This window comes from Canis lupus, chromosome 31, assembly GCF_011100685.1.
Source record: "Canis lupus familiaris isolate Mischka breed German Shepherd chromosome 31, alternate assembly UU_Cfam_GSD_1.0, whole genome shotgun sequence".
NCBI classification, from domain to species: domain Eukaryota; kingdom Metazoa; phylum Chordata; class Mammalia; order Carnivora; family Canidae; genus Canis; species Canis lupus.
The window spans coordinates 14,211,663-14,232,697 of NC_049252.1; the positions used below are offsets into that span (position 1 = coordinate 14,211,663).

The 21,035-nt window shown below is 35.1% G+C and overlaps 1 protein-coding gene across 1 annotated transcript in view; it reads left to right on the forward strand.

The window, feature by feature from the left end:
* The window catches only part of LOC111093476, a 40,896-nt gene that overhangs the window by 12,051 nt on the left and 7,810 nt on the right, over positions 1 to 21,035 (forward strand). Inside the window, exons 3-4 of the mRNA XM_038581251.1 lie at positions 8,397 to 8,527; positions 14,311 to 14,495. Of these exons, the coding sequence (XP_038437179.1) occupies positions 8,397 to 8,527; positions 14,311 to 14,495 (316 nt within the window). The remainder of the gene's footprint in view (positions 1 to 8,396; positions 8,528 to 14,310; positions 14,496 to 21,035) is intronic.

Below are 21,035 nucleotides of genomic sequence, written 5' to 3' on the forward strand. Positions count from 1 at the left end.
TGGAAATTTTACATTAGATTACCTTCTTTCTAGAAGACACACTATTAGCAGCTTCTTAGGATAACAAAGAGTCCACAGAAAAAAACCTTTTACCAAAAACTATAGCAACAATTTAAAAACTAGTAAATGACTCATGGATCTAATTTAGTGTTACTTAAAATAGATAAACCTAACTATGATGAAAATGAGGAAGGAAGGAAGGAAGGAAGGAAGGAAGGAAGGAAGGAAGGAAGGAAGGAAGGAAGGAAGGAAGGAAGGCCAGCCAGGCGGAAGGAGGGAGGGAGTGAGGGAGGGAGGAAGAGGGGAGAGAAGGAGGGAACATGTCTGGAAGAGGCAACAGAAATAGTGTGGGAGTAAAGGCTAGTGCTTTACCCTTAACTGATAACAAAAAGAAAAGATTTTAGTGGTTAATACAGTATTTTAAAATCTTCCTAACTTTGGGAAACCACCTTTTTTTGTTTTGAGCTAGAGACACTCCAGGAAATTCAGGTGCAAAATAGTATCAAGGCAATTTTTTTCTAGTATGAAAATGAAAAGAATAAAATTGCTATCTTTATATTTTCTGCCATGTTTGTTCTTCTGTCTCCAGTTCTATGGAGTCTCTTATCTAAAAAAAGGAAGCAAGAAGACACTGTGGGTCTTACTTCATCCTGGGAACTATAAATTATACCACAAGTCAGAGTTCAAAACATATGTTCAAATCGTAGTTCAAAATCATTAACTAGGAACCAGAAAACCTAAGCTCTAGAACTATTTCTGTCAAGTATAACTTTAACAATGCATTAATTTTGGAAAGGGGGTGTTCCCCCTCTGTAGAACCCTAATGTTGTCCTCACTGATTTCCAAACTCTTAACTCTAATTGTCTATAATCTATATTATTTCATATTAATTTGAAATGTGACTATTGGGAAAATTTGTATGGCATGTCTCTGTAATTTATTATGTTTTTCATCTGAACTGCAATGTACCAAATATGATCAAAAGATTCATTCATACATTTATATTAAGGAAGTATTTATTGATCCCCTAAGATTTGTCAGGTGCTGTGCTAACTTCTTCACCTATAAAAGTGATTAGAAAGGTATCTGTTCTATATTCACAGAGCCTAGGGAATGTTAGAAGACAGAAGGGCAAATATTTGCAAACAATATTCTAAGGACTATGATGGGGATATTTGGGATGTGTACAAACACATAAATATTTAATCCAGCTTTTAAGTGTTAAAAATTTCCTGGAAGAAGGGATTTATGTCACCCTAAAATATGACTACGAATTGGCCAGGCAAAGAAGACTGATAAGCTCCAGATTAAGAGAAGTCACTGACACCATACAGAGCAAAAAGAGACACATTTATAAATCTAAAGTCAGGACTTCCATATTACATCTCTGGGAGAAGCTCTGACATCATACCCCACATGGCCCTCCTTTGAGCTGTGCACTCCATAGTATATGTAGCATACAATATATCTCTTATAGACTTAGTTCATTATAGTTGGAGTGAAAAGTATGAATGTGGACATGGAGAACTAAAAAGGGATCAAATATAAAAGGTCATTACAATCTAAGTGTTGGAAGTTTAGGTTGAAGCATTTTAAGCAGAGGAAAAGAATAATAATCATATCACCATTTTACAGGGACTCTTCCTGTGTCTGAAGATCCCCAAGCCTGGGGCTCTTCCAGATTCCAAGCCACATGCCAGCCCATGTGCACCTAATAAAAGCCTGATTAGATTTTTCTTCTCCCAAGAAAGTTTCTCTGCCTATGTCAAGCATGTTCCTCTGACTGCCTGGATACCCAGATGTAATAAATATGCTAAGAGTGAAAATAGCTTCCATTCTCTGCTCAATTAAGAAGAGGCCAGCCTTCTCTGTACTTCATTACATTTAGACATTTTTGCTTCCATAACTCTTTGATAGTTTTAAGAAAAAATTATGACTTTTAATTTAGTCCGTGTTGTCCCATTATGACAAGAGCAATGAATAGTCTTTTTTGGTCTACTACAGTAGAACTCTCTACTCCAGTTTTTTTCTGTTTGGGAGGGTTCCTTATACTCCATTCTTCCTTAAATAAAACTCCAAACAATTAAATCCTTGATTACTGACAAACATTTCAAATTAAATTATAAATTTACATACATTTACAAATCCATTACTGTAGATAATGATTTTCTCTTTAGGGATCCATGAACAAGTTACAGTAGAGTAAGTTATTTCCAACTGTGAGTGGAATGGTCAATCTGTTTACTTCTTTGATATTATAAAGATCATGATTGTGGATAAGGCCTTTGTAATGGATACACAAAGGGCCCCATCTTACATTCTCACAATCCATCCTATTACTCCAGCCATTCCTATACAATCAGCTGGAAGCATTTGCAACCTGACAGCCAATGATTCAGCTACCTCTTCTATCTCTCATTTCTGTCCCTGGCACATGACTGCTCCTATCTCATGGGAGTCCCCTTAGGAACTCCCTAAACCATCTGACTCATACACAAACCTGAGCTATGAGGAGCTAACACTACAAGGGCAATCCTTGACCTATGAGGAGAGAGGAACTCCTGGATAAACACTCCCCAGCACTTCCTTCTGTCATGTTTCAGCTGATCAAGTCTGAGGTTCATCTGACATAGCTCTTCAAAAGTCTCTAGTATGACTGAACTCCAGTTATTCACAGAGGTGATTAGATCAGTGAAGCATGCTTGGATAGACTCTCTCTCCTGTTTCACTCTTTCTACTCCTTAGGACTATTTCTTGGAATCATTTCCCAAAATAAACCACCTATATTCAAGCTCTCATGAGAAGCTCTGCTTGGGGGGTGGAGGGGTGGGGGCACAGCTAAAACTGGCAAGATCGGTTGACCAAAAATTATATGATGAGCAGATGAAAGAAAATAGAGATGGAGGCCCATCATGAATTCAGAGATGTGAAAAGATGAGAACCATCACCACTGTGCCAGGCAATAATGTATCTTTATAGAAAAATACCTCTTAACATTTACTATATCTATGTCCTATAATGCACATCTCAAGCTAATAGTATATAAGTAAATATTTTTTTAAATGTCAAACATTTTCAGAAAATGTGAGACATCCTTTTAAATATTTCCACTAAAGATAAAGAAGATGTAGTGTGTACACACACACACACACACACACACGCATAAAGGAGTATCACTTGGCCATAAAAAAGGGATGAGATCAGAAAACATGAGACATCCTTTTAAATATTTCCACTAAAGATAAAGAAGATGTGGTGTGTACACACACACACACATGCATAAAGGAGTATCACTTGGCCATAAAAAAGGGATGAGATCTTGTCATTTGCAACAACATGGACAATCTAGATGATATTATGCTAAGTGAAATAAATCAGAAGAGAAATACAAATACCATATGGTTTAACTTACGTTTGGAATCTAAAAGACAAAACAAACGAATAAACAACAAACAAAAAGCAGAAACTCATAAATATAGAGAACAAACTGATGGTCGCCAGAGGAAAAGGAGACGGAGAGATGGACAAAATGAGTGAAGAGGAGTAAGAGGTACGGGCTTCCAGTTATGGAATGAATCTGAGTCACAGGGATAAAAGGTACAGCATAGAGAATATAGTCAATGGTATTGTAATAGCATATGGTGACAGATGGCAGATGCACTTGTGGTGAGTACAGCATAATGTATAGAGTTGTTAAATCACTATGTTGTACAACTGAAACTAATGTAACATTGTGTTGTCAACTACACTTCAATTAAATAAATAAATATTTCCATTTAAAATATCAACACTTTAACACACATACAAAAAGATCAATTGTATAAAATAGTGCTATTCAAAGCATATTATAAAACTCAAAAATTCACAGACCATGGGTCACTACATCTAGTAAAAAGACACAGATGTAAAGTTGTATGATGACTATCTAGTTTCATATTTGTGTATATGCGTGTACATTTATGTGTCTCCTGAGCAAATGGCCTTCTTACTCCAATCCCCCCCTTAACCCTCCAAGGGCCCAGAACTAAGAAATGAAGAGTGAATGATGGGGTAGATGTGGACACTCAAATGGATGGTAGCCATGGTGACACCAAGGAGTAGCTAATTTCATCAGTAATTTGTTCCCACTATCCACCTCAAATAAAGCTACTTCAACTATTATCTACTTATTATCTACATATTACAACTATTATCTGTTACTACTATGATTGTAAATACTACTACTAATAATATTTTTATATAGACAACTATATTTTCCTAGTAAATTTTTAGTAGAAATATCTTTGGAAAAATCTTTATTTTTTTATCTCTAACTTAAAATATAAATAAAAATTTAAGAAAATGCAGCTTTAAGGGGCATCTGGGTGGCCCAGCAGTTGAGCATCTGCCTTTGGCTAAGGTCATGATTCCAGGGTCCTGGGATTGAGTCCCACATTAGGCTCCCTGCAGGAAGCCTGTTTCTCTCTCTTTGCCCATCTCTGCCTCTCTCTCTGTGTATCTCTCATGAACAAATAAATAAAATATTTTTAAAAAAAGAAAAGGTAGCTTTAAGACAAGTCCCCCAGATACCTTTTCTTCCCAACATATCATACCTGATTATTATTCCCATACAGAAATACCAGAGCCAAAAAGTAGAACAACAATCTCAGTGAGACATTATAGTGGACTCAAATAGAGCAATTTTATAAGAAAGGAGTTAAGCTAAAAAGATTTTTTTAATATTTAGGAAAGCTAAAACTCAGTGACTCATTAGATGTGAGGGATGACAAAAATCTAACACACACTATTAGACATTGGTTTTATACTCCCTTCCAATCTATTTCTAACAATAGCTGCTAGGGAATAGCTTGGCGTAGGTGATAGGTAGTTTTAATTAGGATGAAACAGCTTGATGAAGAAAATTTAGGTGACCCAGAGAGGAAGAAAACCTGGGAAAGAATAGAAATGACAACCATTCAATCTCGTATAGAAGATTAAAGACAGAAAAGGCACTTTGCACTTTGATAAAATGTTACTAAGAGAAGTATGGTCAACTAATGTCTAAATGGAATAAACACTGCTTCTCTTGGACCAAACCCTCGTTATGCTGAATTTCACTAATTTTTCATGTAACCCACTGGTTTTCAAAGAGGGGTGAATTACCCCAAGAGCATCTGGCAATGTCTGAAAATATTTTTGGCTATCATAAACTGGATCTTATACCCAGAGGCCAGGTATGTTGTTAAATATCCTATGATGCACAGAACAGCCCTCTCAATAAAGAATTATCCAGCACAAAATATCAATAGTGTCAAGGTTGGAAAATTCTGAAACCCACTGACATCAGAAATACTAAATTTTACACAGAGGCACTGTGTTATGTTGTGGGAGTCACTAAGAAAAGTCACAGGGACACCTGGGTGGCTCAGCGGTTGGTCTGCTTTCAGCTCAGAGCATCATCTGGGGTCCAGGCATCGAGTTGCACATCAGGCCACCTGTGAGGAGCCTGATTCTCCCTCTGCCTGTGTCTCTGCCTCTCTCTCTCTATGTCTCTCAGGAATAAATAAATAAAATCTTTAAAAGAAAAATAAAAGTAAGTTACAGCCCCTGTCCATGAAGAAGAAAAGACTAAATCCATTTCATTTCAATATAAAAACACCTTGTGGGGATCCCTGGGTGGCGCAGCAGTTTGGCGCCTGCCTTTGGCCCAGGGCGCGATCCTGGTAGACCCAGGATCGAATCCCACATAGGGCTCCCGGTGCATGGAGCCTGCTTCTCCCTCTGCCTGTGTCTCTGCGCCTCTCTCTCTCTCTGTGACTATCATAAATAAATAAAAATTTAAAAGAAAAAAAAAAAAACCTTGTGATTGCTAAATAAATGATACCAATGATAAATACTGTAAGCAGTTTACAGATTTTTATAGGTTGAAGAGCAAAAGTTTACCTGGGAAAGCCTGTAGATATTTTATAAACAAGGCAAAATCCAAGGTGTTCTCAGAAGAGATAAGCTATGACTTAGCTCCCTACAGAACTATAAGTCATGTGACAGATGGAATGGTATATACCAAGGCTTTATTTTGGGAAAATACCAAAGTTTTCCAGAAAACAAAGGATATATTCCATTGTTTAACTGGAAAAACTAACAAGGCTAGTAAGCAGTTTGGCTCTAAACTGCATAGGTCCACCAACAAGTGGATTTTTTATATTACAATACTATAAATGTATTTTCTTTCCCTTATTACTTTCTTTTTTTAAGATTTATTTATTTATTTTAGAGAGAATGTGTGTAGGCAAGGGGAGGGGCAAGGGAGAGGGGAGAGTGAGGAAGAGGGAGAGGGGGAGAGAGAGAGAGAGAGAGAGAGGCAGACTCCTCACTGAGCATGGAGCTCCACTCAGGGATCGATTTCACCACCCTGAGATCATGACTTGAACCAACCAAAATCAAAAATCAAAGGCTTAACCAACTGAGCCATCCAGGTACTCCTTCCTTATGATTTTCTTAATAACATTTTCTGTTCCTTAGCTTACTTTATTGTAAGAATACAGTATATAATGAATATACAAAATATGTGTTGTTTTATCAGTAAGCCTACTAGTCAACAGTAGCTAAGTTCTTGAGGAGTCAAAAGTTTTACGTGGATTTTCAACTCCATGGGAGTCAGGGCTCCTAACCTCCATGTTGTTCAAGGGTCAACTGTATTTTGTTTAATTGGAGGTAGAATCTGAAGTAGTGAACAGGATTAAATTTGTATTTTAGGAAAAACAACTAAGTAACAGTATATATAGAATTGACTACCAGAGGGGCCGTGGGCAGCAAGAACTCAAGAAGGATAAAAATGTTTGATATATAGCATAATAGATTCTGGCACCAAAATGGTGGCTCTGAGAAAGAAGACAGATAAGAAAGGCAACTGAAGAAGCAAGAATGGATAGGGCTCTCCTCCAGATGTTTTAATGGCAGAGACGAATATTTCATCGAAAGCAATTTGCTTTGTTAAAAGGAGAATTAAAAACTGACCTAAGCCAATTTGGTCTTTCATCTACTGTTATTCTTTTTCATAAGTAATGGTAAATTCTGGTAATTAGAAGTAGAATTAGACTATAGATGATGATGATGATGATGATGATGATGATGATGATGATGATGATAATGATATTATTATTATTATTATTATTTTATAACTATTTCCAAGGCATCACAGAGAATTCTCTTGATCTTGCCTGGCTCTTATTCCAGTCCCTGGGCAGGGACAGTCCCATATAAACTCTGTTTAGCTTCCTGTAGATGCCTCCAAGGAGCACCTTGTCTCAGTCTACATTATATGTCTCCTTCCCCCGTACCCAAGGGTTCTGCTTAGTGGGATCCTACTGAAATCTGCTTGTTGCCCATATTCATACAATGTGGAAGTATATGGTGGTTAACACTCTATCAGGGCACACATTAACCAATCAAGATGGAAGACAGAAGATATATGCTATCCCCTCCCCTGCCTACAGAAAATCCCAAGACATGGTTACACTGTTTCCCGGGGGTCCTGTAGGACCAAGAAACCAATAACCTATAGTAATGGTCAAGTTGATGAGATATCCTTGCACTGTCTCTTTCTTCTTTCTGCTTCCTTTTCCCTGTCATTCTTGCACATATCTCTAGGGTCACACACCCCAATTAAGCATTTGCTCTTAACCCTTTGTTTCAGGTCTGCTTTCTGAAGAACTCAGATAAAAGCCATGATGATGATGATGATGAAGATGATGATGATGATAAAGACAATAATAACTAATATTGTTGATATTTGCTAAGTGTCTATCAACATTATAAGCACTTTCATCCTTATTATAATCTTATAAGATTGGTATTATTATTTTCATTTTTACACATGAAGAAACTAAAGCAAGGAGAGGTTCCTGCATTTCCTCTTCAATAAGTTATGGTGACAGTGACTTGTTAATGAGGCTACAGATGTTTATTCATTGACATTTTCCCTCTCCAAATAAAACAAGAGAAAAATGGGGAAAATAGGTGGCAACATTAAGTAGATATTTCTAGCTTGTTTTGGTAACAGATGTAACACTGATTCAGTGAATACATTACAAAGTAGACTTTGAAATTACCTATTTTCATTATCATCCAATTAATTCTGGTTGTGGAATAATTTATTTATGATTATCCATATTTTTTAGAAGAAATCACCAATACCAGATTGATTTTTGAAATTTTAGAAATAATGGCAAATTCTGAGGACGAGAACAGCAAGTGCCTCATTGGGTGACGGAGTCACATCTTCCGGGTATACATTAGCTGTTTCCTACAGTCTTCAGCATTTTATAGATATCCAAATGATGCATCTCCAAATCATATTATGGAAAATAAAAAAGTGAATAAGCATGCATTAAACATCATTTACATTTCTTCCTCAGGCACTTAACTTTGTGATTGTGCCACATACAGCACACCCCAGCAGAAATATACTTCAAGTCACCTTTCTAGAATTGGTGTTTTTTACTGATTTAACAAATGCTGGACACAAAAATCCAGGTTCTGATAACAGGTAATGTCCTCCTAGATATTTATAATGTAGCAATACGAAGGGACGTTCTTTAAGACAGACCTAATTGAGATAAAAATAATTTAAGAATCATTGGATATTTAGAATAAAATATTGGATATTGGATACCTTGATCTAAAAATGATATCATTTATGAACTAGTAAATGTAAACATTATTGTAAATACAGTATATTTAACATAGTATATTCTGTAAGCCTGTTGTTAATTTTTTACCCAAATTCCACTCAGAGAATAGGTGAAACACTTACCAAGAATAGTTAAGTTTGATGCTTCTATCCCTGCTCTTGTTCAGATCTATTTTCTTCATCTAATATTCTTCCTTGATGTGCCAAACTGCCTGCCATTCCCATTGTAATGATCACTTTCTGGTACCAGAGCTTCTAATTCAAATGATGTACCACTTTGAGTTCCTCTGATTATTAGAGTTTACATTTAAGTTTATAGTTATCAACTAATATTTAACTTTTAAGATATCCTATCCCTGAAATGTGTTCATAGAATTACAAAGAAATGACACCTTTCTCCTGCACACTTGCTCATTTGTACCACTTCTTTCTACCTCTCAGGGGCACCATCTTTCTGATTACCTACATTTGCAAGTTGCATACTTAGCAGCATGGTTCAGACTGAGTTTTGGAATGAAGTAGATAAAACTGAGTTTGAAAGTACAGTTGGAAATAAAGGAACTTGAAGATAATTGGGAATAGCTGGTAGATGAGTATGGAATCATTTTAAATACTGATGCAGAAAACAAAAGAAACAAAGATTAAAAATAAACATCAAACTGAAAAATTATTTACAATATTATAAAAGAGAAGGGGAAAGTAAAAATCTCTTGCAAACTAGTAAAAGAATAATTAACACTACAATAGAAATATAAAGTTAAAGGACATTAAAAGTAAATAGAAATATAATCAATATACTTTTTAAAACCTACAGTCAAATGAATAATTAAGCAACAATGAGATGTCAAGCCTATAAAACTGTCCAATGCTTGAAATAATCACATTAGTAAGGTTATTAGGAAATTGAAACTCATATACTACTGTTGGCAGTACACACTGGGACATGCTTTTTCAGAAGCATTTTTCCATTACAAATATTTTGAAAGTCCATTTTGTGACTTGGAAATTCAATTTTTTAAACATTTTCTAATGAAATGATTATTTAGTTATATGACAGTTTAGCTGCATTGATGTCCCTTACAATCTACTTATAATTGCAAAAACAGAATCAACCTAAATAATGCTACTTTTATGCAAGAAAATATTATGCAGCCACTAAAATAAATAGATATATTTTAATTGCTATGAAAAAAAATCCAATCTACACCATAAAATTTTTAAATGTCATCTACAAAGCAATATTTATCATAATGCAATCTTACTTTAGAATAAGTGATATATGCATACTTTTTTGAATATAAAAGTGTATGTGACAAAATACCAAAATGTTAATGGTTCTTGTACCTAGATAATGAGATTTTGATTAAACTTTTTGTTTATCTGCATTTTTAAATTTTCTACTGTAATCCTGGACTCATGAAATACATTAAGACAAAAATGTAACTGAAATATTAAAATAAATTCCTGTAGAAGAAAAATATTCTGTAAGCCAAGTGAATTATTTGGATTTACTAGTAAATATCAATTCTTTTGACTAACCCCTGCTCTACTATAGCTTACAAATTATAATACCCTCTTACCACTTTTAAAATACATGTGTGGGGATCCCTGGGTGGCGCAGCGGTTTGGCGCCTGCCTTTGGCCCAGGGCGCAATCCTGGAGACCCGGGATCGAATCCCACATCGGGCTCCCAGTGCATGGAGCCTGCTTCTCCCTCTGCCTGTGTCTCTGCCTCTCTCTCTCTCTCTCTCTGTGACTATCATAAATAAATAAAAATTTAAAAAAAAAATACATGTGTGATTTCAATAGAATAGTCATATACTTTGTAACATAAATGCTATACTTGGAAGGCTTCCAGTTTAAAACAGCATCCAGTTAACAGACTTTGATGCAACATTTCTAAATTTCCCACATATATATCTGTAAGTAGCCTGAAAAATGCAAGAACATAATGCTACAAAAATTTGGTCTGCAAGAATTTACTTAGTTACTTAGAGAGCTAAATTGAGAAAGGAAAGAGTAGCCCTCCATGCCATATCTGCCTGAGAATATGTCTTTAGTTCCACCAAAGTTCAACCAAGTATCAAGGAAAGCAAAACAGTGCAATGGCTGAGTAAGTACTCTTGAGTGAGGCAGTGCTTGTAAGGTTAGACCAAGACATATGAAGTTGACACCCTGGATTATGCAAGCTTACTGAAAACACCAGTTACACTATTTTTTAGAGAAGGATGGAAAAGAGAGAAAAGAAAATTCATATGGCCTTGAATATTTTCTACAAGCAGAAACAAAGGACAATTGTTGTCTTGCTAATCAAAGTTAAAAACCAAATATACATCTTTAAGAATTAAAGAAAAAAGCACAGATATGAATAGCCTTAGGAATTTAAAATTGAAGGAACAATGTAGATAATTATGAGGTGGCTTCCTTTTTGGCAGTTAATTTGGATACATTAATCATAATCAACTCTCTTTAATCAGAAATTGGGATTTCCTGAGGACTTTTCATTAATTGCAAACCAGAGCGGTAGGCAAATTATTCTTCACTGTAGATCAGAGTACTCCTTTGTGGGTTATGTTCATATCCCACAGAATTAAGTTCAAATAGAATTTTTACTGAATTTTGCTATCATATTACCACACATTCCCCATTATTTCATTATTGCTAATAGGAAACATATGTATCCTTAAAATGGTATACCATGAAATGACTGAACTAATGAATAAAAGTGAGTCTCAACAGGTACAGCTGGGAGCGTGTAGGTGAATGGTTTAAGGGCTGATGTTTTATTCAGCATGGAAGCAGTTAAGCCAGCTCCACGATTCTCTATTTTACACTGGCTTCTAATGACATTGAATCAAATTATATTTCTTTATAAGATTTAATGTTTAGCTTTTCTAATTTTACTTTTATAACGAAATTGAAGTAGGGCCGTGTGCAGTCATTTGGATAAAATTGAAAGTGCCAACAGCTACGTTCTTTAAACTAAATAGCAGCCTCTTTTGTTTAACTTTAGTAAGGGGTCCAATATCTTATGTGAAAATCTTCTACCTCTTTTGTTGGAATTTGACCAAAAGCTTTGAAACTGCAAGTGAAAATGCTTATTATAAGTGGAGAATTCCCAGAAAGAAAAGTTTAATTATAATGCAATTATTTGAATTAGTGTGTGTTTGATTACATATATACATTTGGGGACAATTACCAATCCCTTTGATATCTACATTTAGTCATTCATGTCTTTTCAGTTTAGAGGCAGTTTCACCAGGGTGGTGGTTTTCCGAATCACTCTTCACCTTCTCCACAAACATCTTGAAAACTTGGTGTGAGGGGCAGCCTCAGAGAAGAGCTTTTCAGGGAAAAGCACTACATAGGAGTCAGTGACCAAAATCTCTTTCAGATTCTTCTGACTCTGCTAAGCGTACATCTTTGTGCAAGTCCCGTAAGCTCTCCAGGCCTCTTGTTTCTTCAACCATAAGATTAACTAACAACAGTAATTATTAGTTATGTTATTATGGTGATTATGAAAATATCAGTAGCTAACATTTATTAGGTGCTTAGGCACAGAGCATGTTGTAAGATCTCATTTAGTTGCCGCAAGGACTCTACATCCAGTAAGAACTGTTTCCCCGTTTTACCAGTGAGGACACTCAGGTACAGAGAGGGTTAGAAATTTGCCCAAGTTCACATAGCTAAACAGCAGGACCATAAAATTAGGGTCTAAATTAGCAACAGAAGATGCTCAAAGACCCCTTCAGTTCTAAAATTAAAGTTAAAATAGGAATCATTTAAAAAAAAGAAGAAGAAAACCAGTTAACCGGAAAAAAAAAAAAAAAAAAGGAATCATTTGCCAAATTATAGCTCTGCATAAAGTAAGACTGGCTTTAAAAGTATTATAGGAAAATTTTACCTATGAAACAAACACATTACCCAAAGGGCTAAAAATTGTTCCCTGTTAGTATAACTTTATAATGCTATGTAACATAATTACTTACAAACTTTTTTAAAGCTACCATTTGAAAAGAAGACTACCCCATAATTTTTATATAAAATACCAGAAGTAATGTCACTTGTTAATATTCAATTGGCCATTTTCCTCTTTTAAGTCATACCTACCATTAACATCTGTGCCTCTTTTGACTGTGCATTTGAAATATTTGACTAAAATGTAATTTCATTTTTTATAAAGGCAGAAACAATGAAACCATACTCATATTAATTTTAGTAGAGCATGTACTATAAAATGTTTAGTCAGAGTAACATAGTTCATGTCAATCCTAGTAATTAGCAGCTTATAAATCTCTTAGAATCCATTGCAAAGCCAATTTAAGGGTTTGAGTCTCTTCGTAACAGTTACAATGAACTGCTTTTATAGTTTTCTTCTCACCATGTTGGAGCTTACCCCATCCCTTCGCTAGCACTGAATTTTGGCCTGCAATATTTTCTTCTCCTTGGTGAACTCATATATCCCCCCTTCTTTAAGACTCAGCATTGTGTCACCTCCTTCTAGAACATCATCTTCATGCCCCATGAACACCCACACATTCCCAGAAAAAAAATGGAATCAGTGCCCTTCTACAAGATCTCTTATGTACATGTACTGCATTGTAGTATAATTCTCTGTTTATGTCTTTCTTCCCTACAAGATGACATGTTATTTGTTTCAGGCAGCTTTTGTATATAAAAAAACAACCACAACACTCAAAGGCATACAACAATAATCACGTTTCTCACAGATCTGTGGGTCTGCTGGTAGTCAACTGATGGAAACTGGCTTTCCTAGCTAGTTCTGCCTCAAGCCCTGGATTCAGCTGGGCTTTAATCCTTGCTTTGGTATATGCATATTACTTCTGAGGCCCAGTTTCTACTCATAGTGATGGAAAAGGAATAAGTCAAGCCCCACTAGATAAGCACATTTTGTGCTACTACCAAAAGAAAGCCATGGACAAACTCAAATTCAGAGGGTCAGGGAAATACATTCTACCCGTATCACCTCTAGACAAGGCTTTGAAAGCACAGAATCAATTCAAGGGAGTGACAAGTTGTGACTAATAAGTCAAATGCCATGGAATAAAAACCATCTTTACTCATCTTTACTTATACATACAATGTCTGGAATTGTACTTAACCCATAGAAAGTACTCAAAATATACTTGGTGAATGAATGTCTCTGATACTGCTAACCATGTTCCTGCATTCATTCATTTTATAAAGCATACTCCAAATCACATGAAACTGACAAAGATTTGAAAGAGAGAATGATGAAGTATTCACTTAATTTACTGAGACATGAGACATTCAATAGATCCCAAACAGTATGTATTCATACAGTGAACTGCCAGGTTATAATTTGGGCAAAGGAGTATATAGTAGTGGCCTTAAAAATGTAACTCATTCATTTGTGTTTGTAGTATATTGTTTTCCAACATGGCCACAACAATTGTTCCCTTCCTATGTGTTCCTTAGCAATGTGACTATACCACTCCTCCTATCAAAGAGTGTATGTTTACTCTTTGGATGTAGGATATCTTCATGATTTGTTTAACCAGTAAAATATGGCACAAGTGAGCCAGTGCACAAGTGAGCCAGTGCAATTAAGAGTAAGGCCTTAAAAAGTCTTGTAACTTTGGCTTTTGTTCCTTCAGAATTCATCTTTCATGTAAAGAAACTCAGGCAAAAGAACTAAAAATGAGAGACTACCCAAAAAGAGGCAAGACATCTGGAAAAGAATCAAGATGCCCTGCCAACATTCAGAACCAAGGTCCCAGACACATAAGTGAGGCCATCTTTGATTCTTCAGCCCAAGTTAAACCACCCCAGCCAACACCAGGTAAAACAGAGACAAGCCATCCCCACTGGGCTCTGCTTGAATTCCTGATCCACAGAATCATAAATAATAAAATGTTTGTTATTTTAAGCCACTAAGTTTTAGGGTGGTTTATAGCATAGCAATATATAACTAAAAGAATGCTCAAAACAGATCTTGAAAGAACAGAGAAACCTGATGCTATGTACTCTGAAATAGACCAAATGGAATCATTTTACCAAAAGCTTTTACAAAATGCTTCATCTATAGTAAAGTACATTTTATATTAACATATAAAAAATAAGCACAGAAGTTTTCAGACAAAAAGAAAGCAGACCTCCCACTATTTCTTGTCTAAACTTGAATGTATGGATATAAATATTATTCAGTTTAACTTTGTTAGAAAAATCAGCAAGATGTCAGAGCAATTTAAACATGAATAAGTGTGATACAAACGATATGCTTGAGTATATTACAATTTTAAATGTCTCTACTTTTATCTAAAGAATCTAAATAAACCATTAAAAAAATCTCCAATTTCTATAAACATTTAAGAATTAAACACTTAAACTCATGTAAAAATAGTAATCAGTAAGTAAGTAAATTAAAAAGATTTAATTCTTAGTAAACTCAACTGGCAATTTTTTAAAAGACTACTATTTTTTTAATTTTAAGAATTTTTTAAGATAAAAATCTATCTACTGATAATATGAACTTAAACTGAACTTCTGAAAGGTGTGATTTCAAAATCAAGCAGAGGAAGTAACATGTTTTAGAAATACTTTTTCCCCATCTAGCGAGATGAAAATGCACTCTTGTAGATGCCAAACTTCTTTAGAGCTTGTGTAATGAATATAAAAGTAAACACATTTCAAGTTTGAATTCAATTCCACCTGAATATATTACAGGGCAAGTATGTCACATCCAATATTGAAGGAAACATACGGCTTCTTAAGAAATGTAAACATTTCTACTTTAGCAAGTCTAATCTGATTCATCATCATCAGTAAGTACAAAAAAAAATAGTTTGGAAAGATTCCAAAAATCATTAAAAGTGACAGGGAAAAAATGCTATTAATTTTGCATTTTAACTATAGAATTAACAACAGGAAAGGATTTTAATTAAGGTTACACTCATTTTACATTCTATTTTCTAATGCTTTATTGTTATGAGGAATGTGTGCTCCTGGCAACATGTTGAAGACAGCCTCTCTAAATTGTGATCCTTCTTCCTCAGGGAAAATGCCACTGTTCCTGATTACTGTGGAGGGACCAGTGGGGCCACGGAGAAAAGAGGCATAACAAAGAGTTACTCCATATTTAGTACTTATACAAGAAAGATTCTGTCATAGTCCACTGCACCTGCTTTTTGCATCACATGTGTTTTGGTTTCTCCCTGTGGGTACTATGGACAGCTCAAAGTTTTGCTCAAAAATATCTACTCATCTTTGGGTACTGTGTACAACTAGCCTATCTGCTACTTGTTTCCCAGCAAGCCACAGTTATAACATGTTATCTGGCTATGTTACTGAGTATCACTGCATCCTTGAACTACTGTTTTGGGTTGCTATTATTCTCCTTCAGCTTACCACTTAAGAAGCATATAACCCTGATTCTTTATCAGACCCATTTCAGTCAAGAAATACATGAGTTGTGCACCATGATAAATTTTAATTCAATATCCAATCTTGTCATTGTTGCTGAAATAATTAATATAGTTGGATGATACTGAATATATTGTTTACCCTGACTAGGTTTAGATCTCTTATCTGCTATTAAAGTTGTAATTTTTGCTGTGTCTGGTTCTCCCCACTTCTGAACACCAAGTGGATCCTCCCTTTCTTGCTCCTTTTTTTTATATATTTTTTATCAAAGTTCGATTTGCCAACATATAGTACAACATTCAGTGCTTATCCCATCAAGTGCCCCCCCTCAGTACCCATCACCCAGTTGCCCCATCCCCCTGCCCACCTCCCCTTCCACTATCCCTTGTTTGTTTCCCAGAATTAGGAGTCTCTCATGTTTTGTCACCCTCTCTAATTTTTCCACTCATTTTCTCCCTTTTATATGAAGTGTGGCTAGGTGACTGGTTTTGGTCAGCAAAATATGAATAGAAGTGGTATCAATACTTTGGAGCAGAAATTTTAAGTGTCAGCATATAATCTACCACATTTCCTTCTGAACGTGGCTATCATGAAAGCATATATTGAAATGGTGCCCCTGTCAGCCTGTAACTCTAACTAGAATGAGCAGAGCCCCTGGTCAACAAGAATGGATGTACAGCATTTATTATTTTAAGCCACTAAGATTTGTTTGCAATGCAGTATAATCTAGCATATGGTGGTTTAGTCATAGTGAGTACAACTTTCACAATACTAATTAGAAAAAAATTTTCACAGAAACATCCTCTGATCTGCTGCTGCATTTTGGATATAAGATGTGTAATGGCCTTAACAAAAGAAGTAATTCTGAGAAAAAGAAAAGAGTGCTTTTGCAGCTTGGACCCCAATCAGGAAGCTATTTCACAATCAAATGTTCATAACACCTCTTCCAAGTATAGTATAGCAAAGAACACAGCACATAAAAAGACCACATTGGTCAGGGCAGACAAAAAGAGGGTGGGTGCTATGTAGCAAAGAGAGGAAATTCACTTTGAAAATATATATACTAAGAAATGAGAATTCTAGCAATATTAGAGAAGAAAGCACTCATCTCTAACAATTCACAAAAGTGATAAAAGGTGCACTCTGAGTACATCCATTGTAGAGGCTGAAAATTAGAGCCCAGGTAAAAAATTGTGACATCACAGTATAGCAGGGAGTAGAAAAAAAACAGTTTAGAAGCTAAAATCAAGAGAACAAAAATGTATTTAAACAAGACCAGAATCAAATTTTAGAAAATGGTTTTTATGTCTCTTAAAATAAATTAGAAGTTTTATCAGAACCCTAAGATATACTAATTATAGTTCACCATTAGGCTTCATTCTATCACATAATACAGAATTTCTTTTGCCATCCTGAAAAAGTCACAAATTAAGGAGACCTTGTAGTTTAAGTACTATCGATAACCATCCTTGAACAGGATCTATGTACCTACCTTCTAATGGTTAAATCAAGGTTATACTGCCCAGAGTAAGCAAACCATAAAAAAACAGCACCAGGTAAACAGCTCTATCTGGTTTTATTTCTGCCTATACAGTACATGTCATGAAATCAATGGCCTCTAAAGCACTTGTCAAAGTGAGATGAATACAGTGAGATGAATCAAGATCCCACTATGAACTATTCCTGAAACAAGATATTTCAGGAGTCTTTCTTCACAGATATATATTTACAATTGTTTTAGCTTGGTCTAGTGTCTAATGCCTTATTGGTACTACATTCTGTCTGCTAGCCACAAAGCTCGTATTCACTTGAAAATGCCAACCTTGTTATTATAAAACAACAACAACAACAGAGCAATATATTATGACACAGAACTCCAGTGAACTCCACTTAAAAAATGTGGAACTCTTTATAGAATTTTAAAAATCAAGGACTGGATCCCTGGGTGGCTCAGCAGTTTAGCGCCTGCCTTTGGCCCAGGGCGTGATCCTGGGGTCCCGGGATCGAGTCCCGCATCAGGCTTCCTGCATGGAGCCTGCTTCTCCCTCTGCCTCTCTCTCTCTCGTGTGTGTCTCTCATGAATAAATAAATAAAATATTCTAAAAAAAACAAATAAAAAATAAAAATCAAGGACTACCAGTACTTGCTTAGAAAATGGTCATTATTCCTTTTCTTAATAATTGCTGTCTCTTATTGAGTGTGTTACTATGTCCGTGATCAAATAGCTAGAAAATGGCAAGGCTGAAATTTAAAGACTTTTTAACAAAAAAGACTATCCCTCTTCTTTATCCCACACTGATTCTATTTAATTAATCAAGAGTCATTAAGGGGTGTCTGGGTGGCTCAGTCATTTCGGCATCTGCCTTCGGCTCAGGTCATGATCCCAGCATCCTGGGATCTAGCCCTGCATCAGGCTCCCTACTCAGCAGGGAGCATGCTTCTGCCTGCTTCTGCCTCTGCCTTGCTCCCCTTGCTTGTGCTCTCTCTCTATCAAGTAAATAAATAAAATCTTTTTTAAAAATCAAAGGTCATTAAAAGATTGTCTTGCATTCTTGTATCTCATATCCCTTCCCTTATTCTCAGCCAATTCTAACTGTTGCAGTAGATTGGTTTTAGGCTTTTTACTCACAGCCTTCAATTCTTGGTTTCATCAACAATAATTTTTTAAATATCCTTTTTAGATCAGACATCTGTCTAACCTCTGGAGCCTTAAAGGCCTCTACTCTCAATAATTTTAGAATCCAGTGAAAATATTCGCTATCTGGTAAAGCTAAAATATGGGCTTCCTTCACTATTTTCCAAGTGTGTGTAATCGTGAGAAGGATCCACTTTCATTTTCATACAGCCATGAGACCACTGGAATCTCTGAGAATTGAGGGACCAGGTAAGGAAATTCACCAATATTGGTTGAATTTGCAGGATTCCAGAGTTCCCATAAACCATGAAGAATGTGTGGTAGAGAAAGTAAAAGTAGAGGGTAGGACATGAAATTCCACTTATAGGTAAAGGTCTATGAATTTTGACTTCTGATATATAACTGAATATAAATACCTTTTCCACTTGTAAAGAGAGTAATGGGTGATTTTCAGTATAGCTTTCCAAGACTAAAAAGAAAATTACAGAGATATATTGTGTATATAAAAAAATTATGAGAGAGAAAAGTAATAACTTTCAAATAGGATTAATATGAGTTATACCTGTGAGGAGGAATGACTAATAAATTTTATGCCTCAGTGAAACATGCGCTCCCTTATTTTACTATGGATATCTAGTATATGAGTTTCTCTCAAGGTTCTCAGAACACATTTCCAATAATCTCTGAGGTCTTCTGGGTCTTTTTTTAACTGAAAGCATAAAGTGAAGGCAGAGAAAGAACAAGTACATGGAGTTTCAAGAGTTACAGAACGATGCATGCTCTGTCAAGCGTCTATTTTTATAGTTGTCAATGGGGTTCAGGGACAGGAAATCTCATAAACACCTTTTGAGTGCCCCTGCTTAAACCACTTTATAATAGAACTAGTGTTAAGCTTCATATTTATAGGAGACATTGAAAATTTTGATCAACATAGAAGAAAATAATCAGGAGAGAGAGAAATCTAATAACTATGTCCACTGTGGAAGAGTTGATAAGCTGAATATTTTTGTTTACAGATAACAAACAAAGCATTGCTAGGTAGCAGGGGCAGGAAAACTTTATACTATTCCAGGAGATTAGTCTAGAATTAACATGTAGAAAATACAAGGATCTGAATAAGATTCTGAAAATAAGGCAATGGAAAAAAAACTTTCTCTTAGATGGGGAAACACCCTTCAGGTAGAGTATTTTAAAAAGTATACAACAAGTGGCCCTTCACTTGGAGAATTCTAAAAAGTGGTAAATACCTCACCAAATTTAGAAATCATTTTTGTTGAGTATGGATCAGGAACTGTGCTATGTTAGCATAATATAGATTATGTCATTTAGTACTAACAATAACACCTTGGGATCAAAATTACTGTTATATCTATTTTTCCAGGTAAGTAAATCAAGGTTTAAAAAATATTTTTATAATGTTTTAGATAATATTAACACAAAGAAGGAGCAAAGGAACAGAACTACATTGGTACAAAGTTTCTATATAATATTGAAATCAAATTGGTATTAATGCAGGCTAGAAATTTTGAATTTATTATCTCTGAGGCAACTAATTACAAAATAACTCAGAAATACAATAAAAGAAGCAATAAGAAAATTAAACTTATATACTAGAAAATGTCTTTTTAAAAAGAATAAAGCAAAAAAAAAGAATAAAGCAATAGGGAAATAGAGGAATAAAATAAAACACAAGACATAAGACGTAAAGAAAACAAATACCAACATGGTGGACATAAATCCAACTTTACCATTAATTACATTAAATACAAATGTAATACACACTCCAATCAAAAGATAGAGTTTGGCAAAATAAATAAAAAGAAAAATTATCCAACTATATACTTCTACAAGAGACACTTTAAATTCAAAGACAAATAAATCAAGAAATAATGAACAAAGACATACCATGTAGACAGTAAACAAGAGAGCTGGAATGACCATATTAATATAAGACAAAATGCTTAAGAGAAAAAAATGAAACTAGAGGCCAGGAAGGACATATTATATTGATAAAGAAAGCAATTCATGACTGGATTATTTGTTTTTTGGGTGTTCAGTTTGATAAATTCTGTATATACCTTAGATACTAGCCCTTTATCTGATATGTTATTTGCAAATATCTTCTTCCATCCCATAAATTGCCTTTTAGTTTTATTGACTGTTTCTTTTGCTGTGCAGAAGCTTTTTATCTTGATGAAGCCCCAATAGCTCATTTTTGCTTTTGTTTCCCTTGCCTTTAGAGGTGTGTCTAGCAAGAAGTTGCTATGGCCAAGGTCAAAGAGGTTTCTGCTTGTATTCTCCCCTAGGACTTTGATGGATTCCTGT